General features: G+C 43.8%; 1 protein-coding gene across 1 annotated transcript in view; it reads right to left on the bottom strand.

The window, feature by feature from the left end:
- Positions 1-446: 446 nt before the first annotated feature.
- LRRFIP2 (LRR binding FLII interacting protein 2) overlaps positions 447-19,407 on the bottom strand; it is a 114,608-nt gene continuing 95,647 nt past the window's right edge. The window contains exons 19-27 of the mRNA XM_049870708.1: positions 18,942-19,034; positions 16,788-16,880; positions 11,531-11,632; positions 11,119-11,251; positions 9,486-9,535; positions 4,773-4,893; positions 2,606-2,685; positions 1,939-2,043; positions 447-1,378 (exon numbers count right to left, since the gene is read on the bottom strand). Of these exons, the coding sequence (XP_049726665.1) occupies positions 1,268-1,378; positions 1,939-2,043; positions 2,606-2,685; positions 4,773-4,893; positions 9,486-9,535; positions 11,119-11,251; positions 11,531-11,632; positions 16,788-16,880; positions 18,942-19,034 (888 nt within the window). The 3' untranslated portion in view covers positions 447-1,267. The remainder of the gene's footprint in view (positions 1,379-1,938; positions 2,044-2,605; positions 2,686-4,772; positions 4,894-9,485; positions 9,536-11,118; positions 11,252-11,530; positions 11,633-16,787; positions 16,881-18,941; positions 19,035-19,407) is intronic.

Here is a 19,407-nt window from a genome sequence, read left to right as displayed (position 1 = left end):
CATCTCAGTTCAGAAGACAGGTCTCCATATTTTAAAAAGAAAGGCCTAACTGAATGAAGGGAAAAATTATTAGAGATTTTATTCACTTTTGAGTTAACTTTATTGTTTAGTTTCAAGTCTAGTTTATCTTACGTGGCCTTGAGTCATCCTATTTTCCCCAGTATTTTCTCTGTGTAAACACTTTAAAGGATACAGTGATCATTTCCCTAAAGCCGTCTTGATTCTGAGTACAGAAGAGAATCTGAAATCCTGAAGGGTGGCTGCACTCAATGACAAAACCACTTGAATTGGGTCCCTTGAAAGAAAGACAGAACTGAAGTTCTTAGAGAGAAAACCCTCTATATACCACATGGTCGATCTTTGAGAACAGGGAGAGGGAGCGATGTGGCTCCATGGTTTGTTCCGAGGCTCCTGGAACGGAATGAAGGCGGCAGGAGCCAGCTGTGGTCAGCAAAAGGGTGTGTTTAATAGTCTCCAGGCAGATTTCCCACCTGCCTGCCTGCCTACCTCCCCCCACCCCGGGCTTCTCTGAGGTTTCATTATTTATTTCCACAAATAAGCAGCAGATGAAATACTTTACGAAGTACAGCACAGTTAATATTGAAGGAGCCTACTCTTTCTCTAAGAGTGTTAGGCCTTGGACTTTGCCTACCCCATGCAATAAGTCATATATATACTCCCCATATCTTTTTTCTAACATTTTCTTATATAAATTTAAATATTTTACAAAAAAGGCTTTTCCCTCCAAACATAAATTTGAGTGAAACATACATTCCCCACCCGTGAGCTTGCTTCCTCGCTAAAATATAAACGCTGTCTGATACCGAGGGTAAATGTCTTCTGACCCCTGGAGGTCACTGAAGTCAGGACTGCAGCGGGAGAAGGCACTTGTGTTTTCTGGCGTCTCCGGCAAGTACCACCGAGCACTCAGTCGCTGTCCTGCAGAAGCAGGCCAAGGCCTCCGAGTGCCCAGTCACTGAGGCAGCTGGGGGAAATGGTGAGTAAACGTGACTCTAAAATTATAGAAACAAAATAAAAACAGCGCGGACCAGTTCTTAGTCTAGAATCAAACTACAAGCAAAAAATCCAAAGTGTTCATTCGTGAAGATTCCAACCAGTTTCATTCTCTCATAAATTATAAAATACAAAGGTGGCTAGGTTGCTGGCTGAACTCAACAGTACTGGAAGGGGTTTGTGTCAATGGACAAAAAGTCAGTCCCTCTGGGCAGGGGCCGCAGGAGCAGCACCGGGTCACACAGCGGCCTCCCTACTGCTGGGCCAGAAGTGCCGTCCGATTGGCCTTCATCTTCTCCAGCCGCTTGGCCAGGTGGTTGTTGGTCATCTCCATCTCTTCCATCTTGTCCAGCGCTGTCCGTAGCTGCAGACAGAAGGGCTCAGTCATTCCGCGTGATCCGAAACAAAGCACAGTGCCACCGGGTTTTCAGCTTGCTGGGAAATGGCAGCCCAGCAGACTGTGACAGCCTAATTGTTTTTCAGTCTGCTAGCGGTGTTAAGGAGCCCTGGTGGCACAGTGGTTAAGAGCTCAGGCTGCTAACCAAAAGGTCGGCAGTTGGAATCCACCAAGGACTCCTTGGAAACCTACAGGGCAGTTCAACTCTGTCCTAGAGGGTCACCAGGAATCGGAATCAACTTGATGGCAGTGGGTTTGGTTTTTGGTTTAGAAGTGTTAAACGATAATGCTGGGGAGTATTCGCTCAAATCACAGGAAAGATATACAGAGGTCTAACTGACCGAAACATAAAAGTAAATGGCGGTCATCGCACCGTTCAAAAATCAACAGGTAAGAGTGTGAGTGACTGCACCATTGTTTCCTTAAGATGAAACCCGTGTTAAATTCCTCACACAAAGAATTTACTTCCAAAGGATTGTTTCTTTTTAGGAATGTATTCCAGAAAGCCCATTACAACAAGCAAGTACCTCTCGTTGTAGCTTTCTCTTGTCAGCTTTCAGTTCATCTTCAACTTTTTCAGCGTTCTCAGCAGCAGTTTTATACCTCAGCACCTGTCCCTCCAGCCGGCCAATCTGTAAACACAAGAACACAGCCCTCTGGTTCTGGGCACCGGGAACCACCACTCTTGTACCAAGATGGAAATACAACGTTATTACAAATTCCCAGTAATCTAACCCAAGTCCCCTAGGGTGAGTCATAGGCCCTCTCAGAACCAACTGCTATTTATAAATCAGGAAAGGTCCCCAGAGAAAATGACAGCTGCAGAGTCATGACAGGGCCATTTCCCACATTAGGTTTTACGGTGACTGTATTGCTTAAATGCCAAAGTAACGTCGTAGGAGACTCACTTGATGGAAACATTTCTAGAGTTTTTTTTGAAATGTACAATGAGGGATTTTGTTATAAAACTGCCATCTTCTTGATTTACCTACTAAAGAGAGAAATACAGCTACAGTTTCCCATGTGTTTACAAAAAACAAAAGGCCAAAACACCCTCAAAGGTGTTTGCTGGCATTTCTAGTGAGCCCGCTGCACAGACAGCTTGCAGAAGCCCGGGCGCTCATGGGGCTGCCACTCATATGCAGGAAGCAGACGTGTTCCAATAATCACTTGGTACCAAATCAGAGTACTTACGCTTTGCTCCAGGGTGGTTATATCCTGTTCTGCTTTTGAAAGCTTAAATTTGTATTCACTAATTTGTCTATTGGCATCTCCTAGAACAGAAGAGGATAATGAATTACCCCTCTGAAGGAGGCGTGAGCCGTCAGGCAGCAATGGCCTCCACAGCACAGGAGAGGGCCTGCACGCCTTAGACGACACACCAGAGACGTGTGCACACGCCACAGACGCACACGCAAAGCCACGGGCGTGCACACACCAGACGCGTGCACACCACAGACACACGCACACGCGCGCACACACCACCAACGCACGTACGCACCACAGATCACCCTTTACCCTTGTAATATGGGGGTACAGCGTGAGAAGGAACCCACCAGGGTGGCCGCAGCTCCTCTCACCAATCTGTAGCCCTGTGACCCACGGAACCTCCATGCCACACAGGGTCCTCCAGTCCCCCGACCCAGCCTTACCTTCCACCTCCAGGGGTCCCGCCACTCACCCATGCCTCAAGTGCCCTTTCTACTGGCTCTCTTACTTAACATCTTAACCTTCAAGGCGGTGCTCACTTTTCACCTCCTCATGCCTCTCCTCACTGAGTCATAGCTTCTCCTTCCTTTCACGACATTTATCATGCTTTCCTAACAGGGTGTGTACGTACAAGGAGAGGGACGGTCTTAGGCTCTAGGAACCCAGCCCATGACCTAGTAAAGTGCTCTGTGCACAGTGTATGCTTAACCCTTTGCTGAATGAAGCTGCAGTAAGTGCTTCTCTGTAACAGACTGTAATCACGTATTCTGGGTAGATGTATATCATTAAAGACACCTGACCTAAGAAGTCAGTTTTTAAAATGGCAAGTTTTAAAACTACAGGGAAGACAAAAATTCCCTCCAGCAACCCAAATTTAACAAAACTCTCTTTCTGAAATGATTATAGGTGGGAACCAGAATACTTGCAGGAGATAAACCAAATCTAACCAAATTCAAATGACCTCGTTAAAAAATTTTCCAAATTCCCACAAGATCCAGGTTACAACAACCTATAGAATCTTCACTGCAGGAGTAACCAGGATGATAGTTACTGTCGCCCTAAAAGTAACAGCGTTATAAAGCCATCTCCCCAAAAGTCACCTGGTAGTGAAACCACCACTCCAGTCCCCAGACTCTCAAACAGAAGCTTCATGACCTTAATTTTTAGCTTTTATTCCCAGCAATCTGCTGTTTATCAAAATGAGCTGCTGCTTCTCGCTCTCCAAACCACTCACTCCTTCCCGTTTTCAGTGTAAATCCCTTGTCTCAACCAAATCAGAACCCCAGGTCACTGCGCTCCTTCCCTGGCCTTCTGGTCCAAGGCAGCTGTCTGCTTTTGTCTCTACCAGGCAGGCCCGGCCTCCCACGGTCCCGCTCAGCTCCCTGGGTTCTGCAGCACCAGCCAGGGTACTTTACCCCTGCCTTCTGGCTACACCAGCCCTGTAATGCCAGCCACCCTGGGGAGCACTCGCCTAAATGCCAGCCCAGCCCCTCAATATGATTCCTCCTGAATTCACTGCTTTAGAACAACCTATTCCAAGCCTACCCCGTCCTCTCGCTAAGACGGCAGGTGGGCACCATGCTGGCTCAGGCTCTCCACTGCCAGGATCACCATCAGAGCCTCTTAACTAGTCAGCGTGCCTCTTGTCAAGCCCCTTTCTTCATCTACACCAACATGACGTTCCCTGAACAGAAAGACTGACCATGGACTGCCAGGAGGGTCCTAACTGACACCCAATGGGGGAAATGATACTCACCTCAAACTAATAAGGCTTAAGCCAAGGAGTCTTTTCTGCTTAACCTAATTCTGAGTATTGAGGAGAGGAAAGCCATGAGTAACCAAGATTTTAAAATCTCTTATCAGAAAAGCCACTATTCAATTTTTAAAAGTCTACATGCATGGGAGCTTATAATAAAAGATGACACGTGGGTGAGGAAAAGGACGTTGTCGGGATATCAAAGGCACCCTGGGAACCGCTCTGCCCAGCAAAGGGAAGAGCAACAGCCCTCACCCTCATCCTGTAAAGCACACAAGCTGGCGGAAGCCCCTCCCCTTGCACTGCTCCTTGCCCGGATCTCCTCGCCCGCTCAGGATCCCACTCCCGGGACAGCCGGATGGATGCAGACTGGAGCCGCCCACCCCGGGTACCTACTCTGCATTTCAATGAGCTGCAAGTCTGCGCCGTTCTGCAGTCCCGCCGGGTCGCCCCCCGTGCTGCTGCTCCGGGGGAACTTCTGCTGCTCCTCCTCCAGCTGCAGCTTCAGCTTTCTAACCTGAAATGGAGAGACAGGCTCCTCAGCAAGAGCCGTGGCCGAAGGGGTGGAAAAGGCAAATCTGCATCGTGTCAGCCACATCAATCATTCATTCAGGCAGAAGCTGTTCTAAGCGCCCACTATGGAATACGGAGCCCTGGTGGTGCAGTGGTTAAAACTCAGCCGCTCACCAAAAGGCTGGCAGTTCGAATCCACCAGCCACTCCCTGGAAGCCCTACGGGGCAGTTTTCCTCTGTCCTGCAGGGGTGCTGTTACAGGGGTGCTGTAGGGGTGCTAGGAGTTGGAATTGGCCTGAGAGCAATGTCTTTTTTTAAACTATGGAATACACACAGTTCTAAGTGCTAGAGACAGAGTTATAAACAAATATCAAGAGGAGCAAGCCCCAGGGGCAGCTGCCCCACTAAAAACAGCCATCTTTATTATTTCTATATGTTTGTGGAACGGTAGATCTTTTGGATATTTTTTGTTGCTTTTATTAAAAACGGAAAAATCCATGGGCGGTTGGATGTTTTCTGTTTTCTTTTAGAGACAGGTTTAGAATTCTTATTTAGAAAACATTAAAAAAAAAATTTAGGGGTATAAAAATAACTGGAAACATATTTTGAGTTTGGCTGCATAGTGAACCAGCTTTATGTCACTCAAAGGACGGCCATACAGGTTTTATTGATAATAGGCAAATACTGGAAACAACCCAAAGGTCCGTGAACAAGAGAATGGATAAACAAATTGTGGCACGTCCACACAACGGAATTACGACTCAGCGAAGGAGAAAGGAAAGAACTGTCGACATGCGCCAACAACCTGACTGAATGTCCAAGTATGCCGAGAAAGATGTCAGATATAAAAAAAGCACAGACTGTATGAACCCATTTATATTCAACTCCAGAAAATGCAAGCTATAACAAGAAAAGCAGATTGGTGGTTACCTGGGGAGGGAGCCACAGGTAGGGACAGAAGGAACACTGAGGAGTGATGGATATGTTCACCATCTTCATTGTGGTGATGGTTTCCTAAGTGTGTACGTATGTCAAATCTTATCAAATTATACACTTTATGTTCCATTTATTCTATATCCGTTATACTCTAATAAAGCTGTTTAAAATTTACAAAATACAGAAAATTAAAAAAATAAAAAGAACTCTGGATCGGGAAAAACTAGGCCTATTTGGGGGCAGGAATACCATATGGGAAACAGGGAGATATAGTGAACAGTCCTCTTTACACCTTCAGTTCCCAGAATGCAGAAAGCTAGGCCTGCACCCTCAGGCAGGAGACTGGAAGGTCGGTCTCTAGAATTCTAACTAGGCTAAGGTAAAAGACCAAGATACCCACATTTTGTTCCCAACAAAACACCCAGCCACATCAACCTTCACAACAACTTTCTTTGGACAAGCTCTACCCATATGCTCAGAGTTTCCCATCAGCTTTTTGGTACCTCACTCTTAAACTGAAGACCAAACAAATAAATATGAAAGAGCACCTTGAAGGGAACAAGCTCTACAGACAGAAGGAAACTAGAAAACGGTCCACCCAGGCTATCAATATACTCAAAGACAAGTGAAAATATTTACATCCTTGAAATGGCTGCAAGAATAAAAACTCAATGGAAGTATTAGAAGATAAAGTTGAACTCTTTTAGAAAACAGAGCAGGAGAGACAAAAAAGAGCTGGAAAAACCAGATAGAGTAAGTTAGAGCATCAGCCCCAGAAGTCTAATGGTCCCTCCATCAGAAATGAAGAGATGGCTGGGTTTCCCCAAATGTCTACAACTCTTTATCAATAGATGGAGGAAGCACCAGACACTCAGAGCTTATCTACCCCTGTCCTACAAGCTGGGCCCTCCCCTGGGACTGAGACCATTCCTCCCCATCTTCCTTCACCCCCATCATCAGACGACAAGAGGGAGTCTGCATGCTCAGAGCTCCAGGTGGCTTCCCTGACTGTCCTCAACTCCATCAACAGGGGTGAAGGGCAAGGCAGAGCCCCAGACTAAGCTTGCTGCCCTCCAAACAGGGAAGGAGTGAACTCTGCACTGGGACTGACTGCATGCCTCCTAGATACCCCCAACCCCTACCACAGGGTTGCCATCACTATCTGCCTGAGTGAAACACAGACACCCCCACCCCACCACAGGGTTGCCATCGCTATCTGCCCTCAGCAAACCGGGACTAATCTCATTAGCCCCACCATACTTGCATACATCCATCTTTCCTCTTCTGCACTCTTGTACACCCCACAGGGCTTCGTACAGTACCTACTTTATCTTCATCTCCTCTCCTCCCCCCATGCCTGAAACGTCCACTGAGTGGAATTACCAGTCTATCATCAGCAAAGCCCCTCCGTTCTAACCTCTCCTTGGAGCATTCCCATTACTTTCTTGCTCTGCTGGAAACTGCTCTCCCTGGAGAACCTGCTTCCTGGGCAGCCTCACAAGTAGGGGCTGTTTTTTTTTCTTCTTAGCCCTCCTACCACAGAGCCTGAAAATGGAACAGGTATCCTCTTGCTTCTCATTACTGTTGCCATTCTTCACCATTTTAGCTCCTGACCCACACTCCCTAACTCTTGGCAATTTCAGTCCACATCCGAGTTGAGGCTCTCTCCTACAACTGATCTCTCAGTTTTTGGAACACCGCCCTTCCAGGTATCTCAGTATTCTCGCCCTCAGCCACTTGCTCCCATACTCACACACTGTATCTCACTAGATAACTAGAACCCCTCGATAATTCATTCCATTATATCCTCTCCCTAACCACTGTTCCTGATCTTTTCATCTCATTTTCTCTGGACCCTGACTGCAATCATCCTTCAACGCCACTGGCATCTCCAACCCACTGATTCCCCTTCTTCCCACTGTGCTTCAATGCTTCCCTGGATGTCGTTCTCTTTATCATTTAAGGTAAAGGTCCATCATAACTACTCCTCGACAGCCCACGCCCTCACCTCCCTTGCCCCTCTACACTTGTCTGGTAAGGTCTAACTCTCGACCCGCTCCACACCTGCGCCTATTGAGCTGAATGTGGCTGGAGAAACACAGACGTTAAAGGCATTCACACAAGCCTTTTAATATACCATGTAATTGGGTTATAATGACACTGTTCACTGTTCGGTCTCCTCTCACTACAATGTAAAGTCTACTAGGGCAGGGATTCTTCCCCCTGACTTATTTATTGATCTATCCCAAGTGCCTAGAACAGTATTTATTTAGCAGTGACTCTCAAACATTTGCTGAATGACTAAATAGGAATTCCAGAAAGAGATAACACAGAAAACAGGAAGGGAGAAAATCAATAACAAAATAATTCAAGAAGTTTTCCCAGAACTGAAGAACAGGAGTTCCTAAAGTTAACAGGGCCCACTACCAGGCATAGAAACTTCAAACCACATCATCATGAAATCTTAGAACACACTGGAGAAAGAGAGTGTGATACAAGGCAAAAAATGGGTCACATACAAGCAATCAGAAATCAAAATGTTCTCGGAATTCTCAACAGCCATACTGGAAGCCAGAGAACAACAAAGCATTTTCTTTTAAAAAATATGAAGGAAAATGATTGCCAACCCAGAATTCTATACCCAGCCAAACTATCAAGTAAAAGGGTAAAATAAAGATATTTTCAAGCCTGCAAAGTCATGAAAAATTTACAGCCCACATATGCCTTTTCTTAGGAAGTTACTGAGGGTGTACCAAAATGAGAAAATAAGAAGGCATGAGACACTGGAAAAAGGGTAGCCAATCCAAGCCACAGGCAGAGGAAGCCCCAGATAATGTATCTGTACTGAGGACTGAGTATTAGTGCAGAATGGGGCAAATCAGAATGCTCCAAGACTCAAAAGATGGAGCCGAAAGAATACCTGATGCATCTGAAAACACTAAGAGTGGATTTAAGCTACTCTTGGAGAGCCTGCGGCTAAATTAGCAATAAATACATAGAAAACTAAGCACATGACAACAAAAATCAAAATACTAACATTAGGGGAAACAAAGTTATGAAGAAAATGAAAGGCAATCCTAGAATACTACATGGCTCCACTATGAACAGTATTTACAGAGTCCTAATACTGGAATTCCACTGCTGCTTTATTAGGAGGAGGTGAGGACAGGAATATGCCCATGTGTGGCAAGGACAGGGGATGAAAGAGAGCTAAACCCTCAGCTTCCACAGAGGGATGTCAAAAGAGAACGTCTGAAACAGAAAAACCAAAAAGCAGCAACATAAGCATGTTATATGGAGATAGACAAGGACAGTACCCTCCGTAAGAATCAGCTGAAAGAACTGAAATGCTCAGGGGTGAAGGAGGCAGGGCAGGAGACTGCTGGCTTCATAACAAGCTTTGCAGAAACTATTTGACCCCTTCAGCTATGTGTCCTTTAAAATTGTTTAAAGGAATAGGAAACAAAGAGGCATACTGTGACATCTTTTTATCCTTCTATTAAGTCAGATAAATTTAATCCTGAATTTAATCTCATTTTACTACTGATGTTTGAAATAAGCATATTCCTTTCTAGTGGACATTTTCATTTGCTAACATTTCACCATGTAATTTCACCAGTTACAATGAGTGTTAACTTCCAAAGAAGAGAATGCCCTTACCTGTGACAGTAGTTCTTCCTTCTCTCCAGCAAGTTTTCGTAGCCTTACATCTAAAATAAATTAAGACGATTGTAAACTTAATTTGTAATGATGTAGTACTATATACAATTAAAAATAATTCTTCAAACTCATAATTAATAGTAAAGCTTCATCTGTTAAATTACAGCTCTTAATATCAAAGGATATAAAAGCTTTAAAAGTGTTACGGAAAGGTACTTACATATTCAACACGTATTTCTACACAACTGATATTTATCAGGGCACCAAATATAACATTTGCTCACCAAACGCAGTGATCTTCCACTTAAAGATAAACTGAAGTACCAAGGAGATCATTTCCTTGATTTAAAAATGTGCAAGGTTTCACCAATAAACAGACAACTCAAATTCCAACAGTGCTCCTACAGGCTAAGGCCTTGGCAGGAGAGAACAAAATATGGGAAAGACAACGAGGTTGAGAGTATGAAAGAGACGGGGAGGGACAGATGGAAGAAGGCAAAGAGAGGAACACAGCTGGAAAAAGGAGAGTCCCACCAAAGCCAGTGGGGGAGGAAGCTGTGGACAGCCAAGGGCCAATCTGAGGCTTGGCAGCAGGGTCATTGGGCTCACTCGTGGCCTGTGGGGAGAGCTGCTTTTCGCAAGCCTGCCTTAAAATAGGCACCCTGAGCTGAGAGGATACCCCTGATCAGTGAAAGAAATAGCTCACCCCTGTCCAGCCATGCCCCACAACCAAGCAGGGCCAGGGTCAAAGGTAAGTTCTGGTTCCCTCAGCACCTTCCAAACAGGTGCAGGAAACACCCTGAGCGGCCGATAGCTCATTCCACCCTCGGGATCTTCTCCCTCACTTGCCCAGCACCCTCTGCTTTATCAAAGTTCTCTTCACATACACACTAGTCACGGTCAGCACTGACTTTAAGAAGTTTTTCAGCTTGCCCACTCTTACATTACATCCCACTCCTCTAGGAAACCTACACCCATATGAAAAGAAGAAGAAAGGTCGTTTTTAATAAATGAAAGTAGCCTGGTGATACTGTATCTAGGCCATTATTCTTCCTCTATGGTAGGATTCTTAGTGGAGGCAATGGATGGGCATCTGTGGGGTTTCTTAGAGAGTCTCAAAAGGTTACACTTAAGAGGCTTAGACTTCAGGGTCTCAGAGCCTTATTCTGGAAGCCACACCCCTCAGATGCCTATTTTCTTGGTCATCTGTTTCCTGCCTTGAGAAATGCAGTGGCAGAAAGCTACAGAACTGTGGGATAAGTAGCAGAACATAAAACCAGATGCTCCGGAAAGAAGAAACTTAAAACATACTTGGGAAGGCTCCTGCCAGCCCACGGCTTTCCAGTGAAGGTGCTGGACTCTCTCTTCACTGAGGTTTACATATAAGTGAAAAAGCAACATGCACGTACCCATGTGCTTCCACCCAGGGACCTCACAGCTACGCATACTGCCTTACAACGACCCAGATGCTGATTTCGCAAGGTTAGAAACGTCTAAAGAAAATGTGCCCTGGTTTCTTCCTATTAAAGATCTAGATCGGGTTCAGAGATACCCTGTGTTGTTTTTGTTTTCCAAGATCGGAAATGAGTAAGCCGGAAGCCCAATAAAGTCAACACAGTAATCAGTGTCTTACCTAGTGGCCCTTCTCCTGCTGACTCCAAGACCTGGGCAGCTTCCTGAGACACAACCGTGATGGCTCCAGCCACTGGTTCATGACTGACATCTCCATTGGGAGTGCCATTGGGGATTATAACTAAGCCATGTTTCTGTGGGGAAAAAAACCACCATCACAAAAAACAGCCCACGTGGAAACTGTGTGCTCTCTCGGGTGGCTGTGCAACAATGCACGTTTGCCACAGCTAAGAACTGGTGGAATTAGTTACATGGAACATAACTCTGCAGAGGAAATGGCTTAAACCTGCCAAATCGGGATTAGGGGATGAACACTGCTGTTTGTATGCGGGCTAGGAAAGATACCAGGACGAAAGGCAGACAGAGTAAAGCAGTGAAGGACCTGATCCGCTGCTGGTCTGGTGCTGACATACCTCTCCTGTCTTCACCGTCTCCTTCAGCTCAGCCAACTCCTCTCTGAGCATATCACGCTCATTCCTGAGGCAGGCAATGTATTCTTTCTGTTTCTCTAGGGCCTGGTTTTAGGCAGGGAAGCAAGGGAAAGAATGGCACAGAAAAAGAGCAGGTGAAAGGTAGCAGAGTTGTCCCTCATTCAAATAAATACAATGAAATAAAAAGCAAGAAAGCAGTTAGGCGCTCAGAAACAAGCCAGTTAGATATGGACACAGACACAGGGTTGCAAGGATATACATCTCCAGGAGACGTTTTTAATAGAAACGGGTTCTCATGCGTAAATTCAGGAAAGCATGCTTATTATATCAGGCAGCGAAAAAAAAAATCTTTTCTAGTCTATGAAAAAAAAAAAAAAAACAGGAAGAGGGAGATGAAGGCAGCAGCAATATTAAAGTTGTCCTTTCTGGCCTCAGTACATTTTCATTTAGTGAACAGAAAAACATATTTCATATTTAACTAAAATAGTTTATCCAACGACACACTTGAAAAGGGAAAGGAGGTCAGTGCTGACACAATGCAGGGAGTGCAAACAATGTCACAAAACAACTTGTGTATAAAATTTAGATGAGAAACTAATTTGCCCTGTAAACTTTTACCTAAAGCACAATAAAATTAAAAAAGAGAATATGCTTGACTTAAAAAAAAGGTTCTGGAAGAAAAAATAACTAGTATACATAAGGTATTTTAACTAAATATTAGCTGTAGTGAAAGCTCTCTAAGTAGGGTGCTAAAATGCTCCTCAAATACCATTTAACTCAAAATAGCTCATCTCCACAGGAAGTCTCAAATCCCTGTTTCCGTCCATTTAATTAAATACAAATGAAGTCACTGTTTTCTGATACACCTTCAAAATGTGTAAAACAAAAATAAAACACTGACAAAATAAATACAGCCCATGTATGGCGGGTAGCAGAATACGGGCTTTGGCATCAGGCTTGTGGGTCTCAGCACATACTTAACTGACCTGTGCCTTGGTTTCCTGAAAAGGGTAAGCTGGTGTTTTCATTGCTATTCCCTGAATCTCACGACTGCTAGAGCTGAGGACGGTACAGAAACAGGAGTGCACTCTGGTCATCAGTGACAAATCAGACCTACTATGACCGCAGTAGAATAGCACCCACTTCAGTGCCCACCAGGGACCCGACAGCCAGGCGGTCTGAAAAAGCCCTTCTCTACACAGTTGTTTACAGATCTAATGTTTGCCACTAGCATTCTCACTCACCCAAGCAGTTAAGCTACAGTGGGTAACCTTCCTGTCAGTCTCCTGGGCTTAGAAGGGGGCCGACTGCTTAGTTACTGATGGCTGAATAGCTGGGCAATTTTTAAATCATTCTAATCCTATTCTGTAAACATACTGGGAATAAATAGAAACAAAATGATGGCAACTACCATTTGTCCAGCTCCAAGTATAATGGCACTGTTTCTACATATACAGTAGATACTATACATAATGCTAACAGTAAATATATACAAAGTCCTCCTTTCTATGTCATCATATAATACACACGTAACTTCTTCCTTACATACCTTGTAACATACTTGTTTTATCCCCATTTTACAGATCAGAAAACCGAGGCTCAGAAAGGTTTTATTTTTTGCTTAAATTCACAGTAAGTGGCAAGGCCAAGAAGCTGAATCCAGTTTTTTGGATTGCACGCCCTTTCTGTATCACAGCCCAATGAAGGCTACAATTACGACCCCTTATTGCCACCTCAGACAATGCTGTAGAAGTGGTCCACAAGGCAAATCTCGCTGCTGCGGTTGTTGTTGGGTGCTGCTGAACCGATTCCGACTCGCAACAATCGTAGAGGACTGCCCCATAGGGTGTTCTAGGCTGTAATCTTTACAGGAGCAAATCGCCATGTCTTTGCTCCCGCGGAGCTGCTGGTGGGTTTGAACCGATGACCTTTCAGTTAGCAGCCAAGTCCTTAACCACTGCACCACCAGGACTCCTTGGGCAAGCACTACTTCTTAATTATCCAAACTGCAATGTCAACACCTAACTTCCTTCTGACAATTTACATTCACACTATATGTGTCTTTGGTTTTTGTTTTTTTTATAAACGAAGAATTTAAGTTTCTACATACTTAAGGCATTTAACACCTCAAGCTAGTATTAACACTCCATTACGTTAACAGCAAATGAAGCATCAGGACAACCAAACGAGGTGATATTTCCCCATCTTCTCCGCAGGGTTAGATGCTTGGCTACTGGTACCCGTGCACAGTCACACCATGCATCACCACGTGTAACTGGGTAAGTGATGACCGTCACAACATGCTTCGTACACCACCACCACGGGGCAGAGACCTCTCAGGGACAGACCAATCTGAAACCAGGAATTCCAGCAAATGCCAGGACAAGCCCTTTGCTCCTCTTCCCCATCTCATAGCACTGGATTTTATTTTTACTTTGGAGCTTTTTAATTTTATCCTCCCATAATTATAGATGGGAATGTAAAGTAACATCCTGAAAATTCACCCATTTCACCCAAAGTTTGAAGACAACTGGAATACTGTTTAACTGGATCAGATGTATTCACACCGGACCTGAAATCCTTTGTATTACCTGACCAGATAACCACTACCCTGTGTCTGCACACAATAGCTCCCACAGTAAAGACCTTTTTTTAGGGTCAAAGTACATGCTTGTGGAGATCTAATTCTTCTTTATGCCTAACCTAACTGCAAGTGAACTTTTCTGGAGTAGGTTAACTCCCCACGTAACTGCTGTCACACCACATATCCATTGCCATCGAGTGAATTCCAACTCATAGCGACCCTATAGGACAGAGTACAGCTGCCTCATAGGGTCTGCAAGGCTGTAATCTTTATAGAAGCAGATTGCCACGTCTTTCTCCTGCAGAGAGGCTGGTGGGTTCAAATTGCCGGCCTTTTGGTTAGCAGCCAAATACTTAACCACTTTGCCGCCAGGGCTCCTATTAACTGCTCAGGGGCACAAATATCTTTAGTCAGAACGGACTACACAGAGATGCAAGTCCTTTGTATACACCTATTCTACACGTGGCCCCTGGTGCTCAGAACTGCAGCCGGGCAGGAACACTAGGCTCAGAGAAGGGAGAACTAAAGAAAACTAAACTTCAGCCTGGGACAATGATCATGTTGCTAAATTTAATGTTCTTAAACTTAAATCTTGAAAATGAAGCTGGAAACAAGTGAGGCATTAGGCAGTCACTGACCATACTGAGAATACTTATTTCAAAAGTCATGGGAGGGACAAGCTATTGATACACTCAACGACTTGGATGGATCTCGAGGAAATTGTGCTGGGTGAGAAAACGGCAATCCCGAAAGGTTATAATCAGTATGAGTCCATTTATGTAACGTTCTTAAAATGACAAAAACTACGGAAATGGAGGAGTGGTTGCCAGGGTTTGGGGAGAGAGATGGGGGGCAGTAGACGTGGTGCTAAAAGGACAAGAGGAGGGGCCCCTTGTGTGACAGGCTGCGCTGTGTCAGGACCTTATCAGCGGCACTATCCTGGTGGTGACAGTGCACCACAGCTCTGCAAGATGTTACATGGCGGCAACTGCAGAAACAGTACACGGGATCTCTCTGTATTATTTCTTACAACCAAAATCTTCATATAATTTAAAAATGTCAAGGGGACACATTAGTGTACACCACATACAATGAGGACACCCACTTATTCATTCAATAAATGCCAAGAAAACTATAAAGACAAGTAATTGGTATCTTGACAATTTCAATACTTTTTTCGTAGGGGAAAAAAAAAAAAAACTTTTGTTTTAAATAGCTGTTTTACTGGCCTGAGAAGTTCAGAGTTTTTCTGTGGCTGGTCCAAGACAATCAGTTTAAAACACTAGGACGATCACACCAATCAGAAATCATGGATTGCCAGATCTATGCTAAAGAAATTATATCAAGCCCTAAAAGAAGCCACATTCTAGATAAGTGACCGGATTTAACTAAACTTTACAAACCGCCTATTTTCTGCCACACTGTTTTTTTCATATCTCACTTTAAATCCTCCGTGCAAAAATATAAATTAAATCCGTAGTTCACAACTTCTAACAGAGTTATCCATCTACCTCTCAAAAGGCTAGAGGCTGACGCTAACATCAGACTATTTTTCTAGCTTTGGGTGAATTTTATAAACTCGGTATTTAGGCATCAGAAACTCTAAAAGGTAGCTTTATATGTCTTTAAAAGTTTGGTCTACCAAACTCTTAAGAAGTAATTTTTTTCCCTATGTGTTCACTACTGCAAGGTTGGGGTCCTTGGAAATGTGAAAAGGACTGGGTGCTGCGACCTCTAGCTGGGCTTCAGAGCACCCCTAACAATGGAGGGCACGATCCAGACAGCTTCACAGCAAGGCAGGTCTACCACAGGTGCTCCTGGAGATCTCTGCCAACTACTTCCTGCCCCGCCCAACCTTCGGCAGCTGTGCTGTGTTCCCTACTCCAGGACAGAGGCCATGTATGAGATGGAGCTGCCAGTCAAGGGCTACAAGGGAGGACCTGGTGGGAACTTTCTCAGTCTCAAGCGTACCTGGAGGGTTTACCTGCAGGGTTTAGCAAAATGGCTATGAAAGATTTTGTCCTCATCTGGGCCCCCGTTTGGGGAGTTCAGGGTTATAATTAGAGATGGCGTCACAATTTGGCGGCCCTGGCAAATCTTACATTCCTAACCCCTTCTGTAATTGGACTGATTTTAATCTCTTCCCATTTTACTCACCAACGATTTATGGGACGCTAAAAACTCTTCCCCCACCCCAACTCCCTATCCCATCAAAAACCTCTTGCTTTTTATCTAAATGTTTGTAATGTAAGGATATCAAGCTACCCAGTGAGTTTGAATTAAATGCCCGTGGCTACTTCTGGATAAGACTCCAAGGGAATAAACAGTGACTTCCTTATAAAGCTCCTACTGGTAGGTTTCACAAGCCCAGAACTGGCTGGAAAGAATGACTGCTTCCAGGCATGCTATCAGGTATGTCTGGTCTGTCCCAGCCCCTGATGGCAGTCTCCTTCCGCCTCCTTCTTCTTCATATTTCATACTGCCAAAATACTCACTAATAACCCAAATGGCAGGATTTTAGGAATCTCTAAGTTAAATTATAGGGTCACTATTTTTTTTTTTTTTATGAGTCGGAATCGACTCGATGGCAGTGGTTTTTTTTGAAGTTAAATTATACTGGTCTACTCCTCACCAAAGCCCAATTTTATCTCATACCCCAATTTTTTTATCTTTCCAAAGAAGTGTCTCTTGGAGATCAAACACCTCTTTTGTCATGGTGTCTATTTTCTGCTGCACGCGCTGATTCTCCTGTAGAGGAAGAGGGGGAGAGAAGTAATACAAAAGCAGAAAGAAAAAAGGGAGGCGGTTAGCGGGAGGAAAACAGAACAAAAATAAAGCAGAGTTTAACAAAAGGGCAAAGTCTGTGATGAGCAGGAAAGGCAAATGTTGCTGGCTAAAAGGAAAGACGACTTCCAGAAAGTTGGTGACATGACTGTCTTTGGCTTGTCCCTCCAAAAGCAAGCAAGGGAACTGGGAGTGACTGTTCCAACCACAGCTACGTGGCAGCAAGCCAGCTAGGGTCTCTGTGTACTCTTCCTTTGAGAACTGCCTTTATCCCCCCAAATACAGCACAACTTACGTTTCTAAAGAAGGAACGTTTGCTTGTGAACAAATGATCCCTTATCACAGAGAACAGCAGTTTTTAATTTTATTTTTTAAAGCAGAACTAAAAAAATACTCAAGGCAGACATATGTGTGCTTAATCATTTGAAATTTCTGTTCACAGAATCTACGACAGCAAGGACATCATGAATTGGAAAGGAACGGTCACCTCGGTTTTTAGGAAAACTCCAATTTAGCATTTAGCAATTCCAAAAGAACTCTTCTGATTAGGCAATGACACGAAAGCCCGGCGACCTGCTCCTGCAAAGATCACAGCCTAGGAAACCCTATGCGGCAGCTCTACTCAAGCACGTGGGGTCGCTAGGAGTCAGCACTGAGTCAGCACACACAACAGCAACATTTAATTTTTTTCTTGTACATTATTGGTAAATTATCAACTTCTATCTTCCCATGTGACTGATTCTTAATTCTAAGGACTAAACCACACTATCTGTCACATCTGAGGTCTTTCAGTTCCACAGACATGAACACTAGCATTTGAAAGATGCTAATTCTAAACATAAAAATCACTGCAACCATTTTTAAAGTTTGTATACCTAGCACCCCAGACCTTTAAAGAAACCACAGTGACAAATACGTAATTATAGAAATTAAACACTACAATTTCTCTCAAATGCAACTATCAAATTACAACCAAGAACACTTAACCAATCCTAACTTAAGCTACTGAATTTGAGAAGCTGCCCCAGTACACATTTTTAATTAGAAAAAAGAAATAAGAAGTAGTTGACATATTTAACACACACACCAAAAAAAAAAAAAAAACCCAAAAACAAAAGGACATTATTTTTAAATATCTGCAGATACAGAATTTGGATAATATGCTTCCTGCCATATATGGAAAAACAAATACAACTAACTTCCCTTGGAATCTGATACTTCCAAAGAGTTATCTCCATCTGCATTTAGTATTCACAAATTCCACCTGCTTTCATCAGGGTATGGCCAATTCAGTTATTCTTAAGAATGAAAAAAACAATACAAGTCCATAAACAGAAAAACAGTAATTTCTTTTCCTCTATTGACTATTTTTTTAAAGTAATTTACAGGAAGAGACTTCAGGTGAGATGGGTCTGTTGGGGGAGAGGAAAAGAAAAAGGGGAAAAGCAAGGCAAGGGGGCTGGAGAGGCTGGGGGACCATGCTCTTTTTTGGGGGACCATGCTCCTTCCATTCCCAAGATGTTGCCAACACTGTGGCACTCAGAGTTCTTCACCCAGCAGAAGCCTGAGCCTCAGTACGAGCCACCTTTGGCCTTTTGTTTATATATAACGTGTCTCGACATTTTCTTCGTTTCCTTTATCCACCTTAGAAATATAGCCGCCTGAGTGAAGACTGTACTTCTTTTTTCCTAAGAAACATGTCCCAAAAGATGGCATTTGCTACATTCCGAAGGATGCTGCACAATCATTTGCCTCTTGCCTACTTCCTAAATTCTCCTTAGGAAAGAATGCACCTAGAAAGAAAAGGCACTTAAAAAAGCCTCTGCTATTAAAAGGGGAATGCTTATAGGGCTCCTAGGGTCGACTTTTTTTAATCCCTCTTTTGGGTTTCATGTTTGAAATTTTAGGGCACAGCAAAACAGGAAGAGACAGGCATTTTACTCCCTTTCTCTCCCAACATATACACTCTTTTCTCAACCAATACATTTTTCCAAAAGGACGCATTTCCACAGGTCGCGCACATACCTCAATTAGCTCATCTCTTTGCCGGAGGCCTTCCTTCAGTTCCTCCATCTTGTGCTGCAGCACGCTGCACAGGTGTTTCTGTCTTTCTAACTCCTGTTATAAACAAGATTAGTGCACACAGGTCATGGAACACAAGAAGTCTGTACACACACACACACACACACGATACAACACGGAGGCTCAACATGACCTCCAGAAACATGCCCAGATTGATGACCCATCATAAAAATTCTGTTTCCTATGGAAAAGTCTAGAAAATTAAAAATTTCCACCTCACATAATTATGTATCTGGCAACTCCAAAACAACCGATAGCAAAATTACTACAATGAGATGACTCAGTAAAGTAACAAGATAAACATACAAAATTAAATAACTTTCACAGACACAAACAAAAACTAGAGATACAATGAGCCTCGTTCACAATATCGAAATAAAACACATACATGAAACCTGACAAAGTACGT

This window comes from Elephas maximus, chromosome 27 (assembly GCF_024166365.1).
Source record: "Elephas maximus indicus isolate mEleMax1 chromosome 27, mEleMax1 primary haplotype, whole genome shotgun sequence".
NCBI classification, from domain to species: domain Eukaryota; kingdom Metazoa; phylum Chordata; class Mammalia; order Proboscidea; family Elephantidae; genus Elephas; species Elephas maximus.
This window is presented reverse-complemented; position numbering and strand designations above follow the sequence as displayed.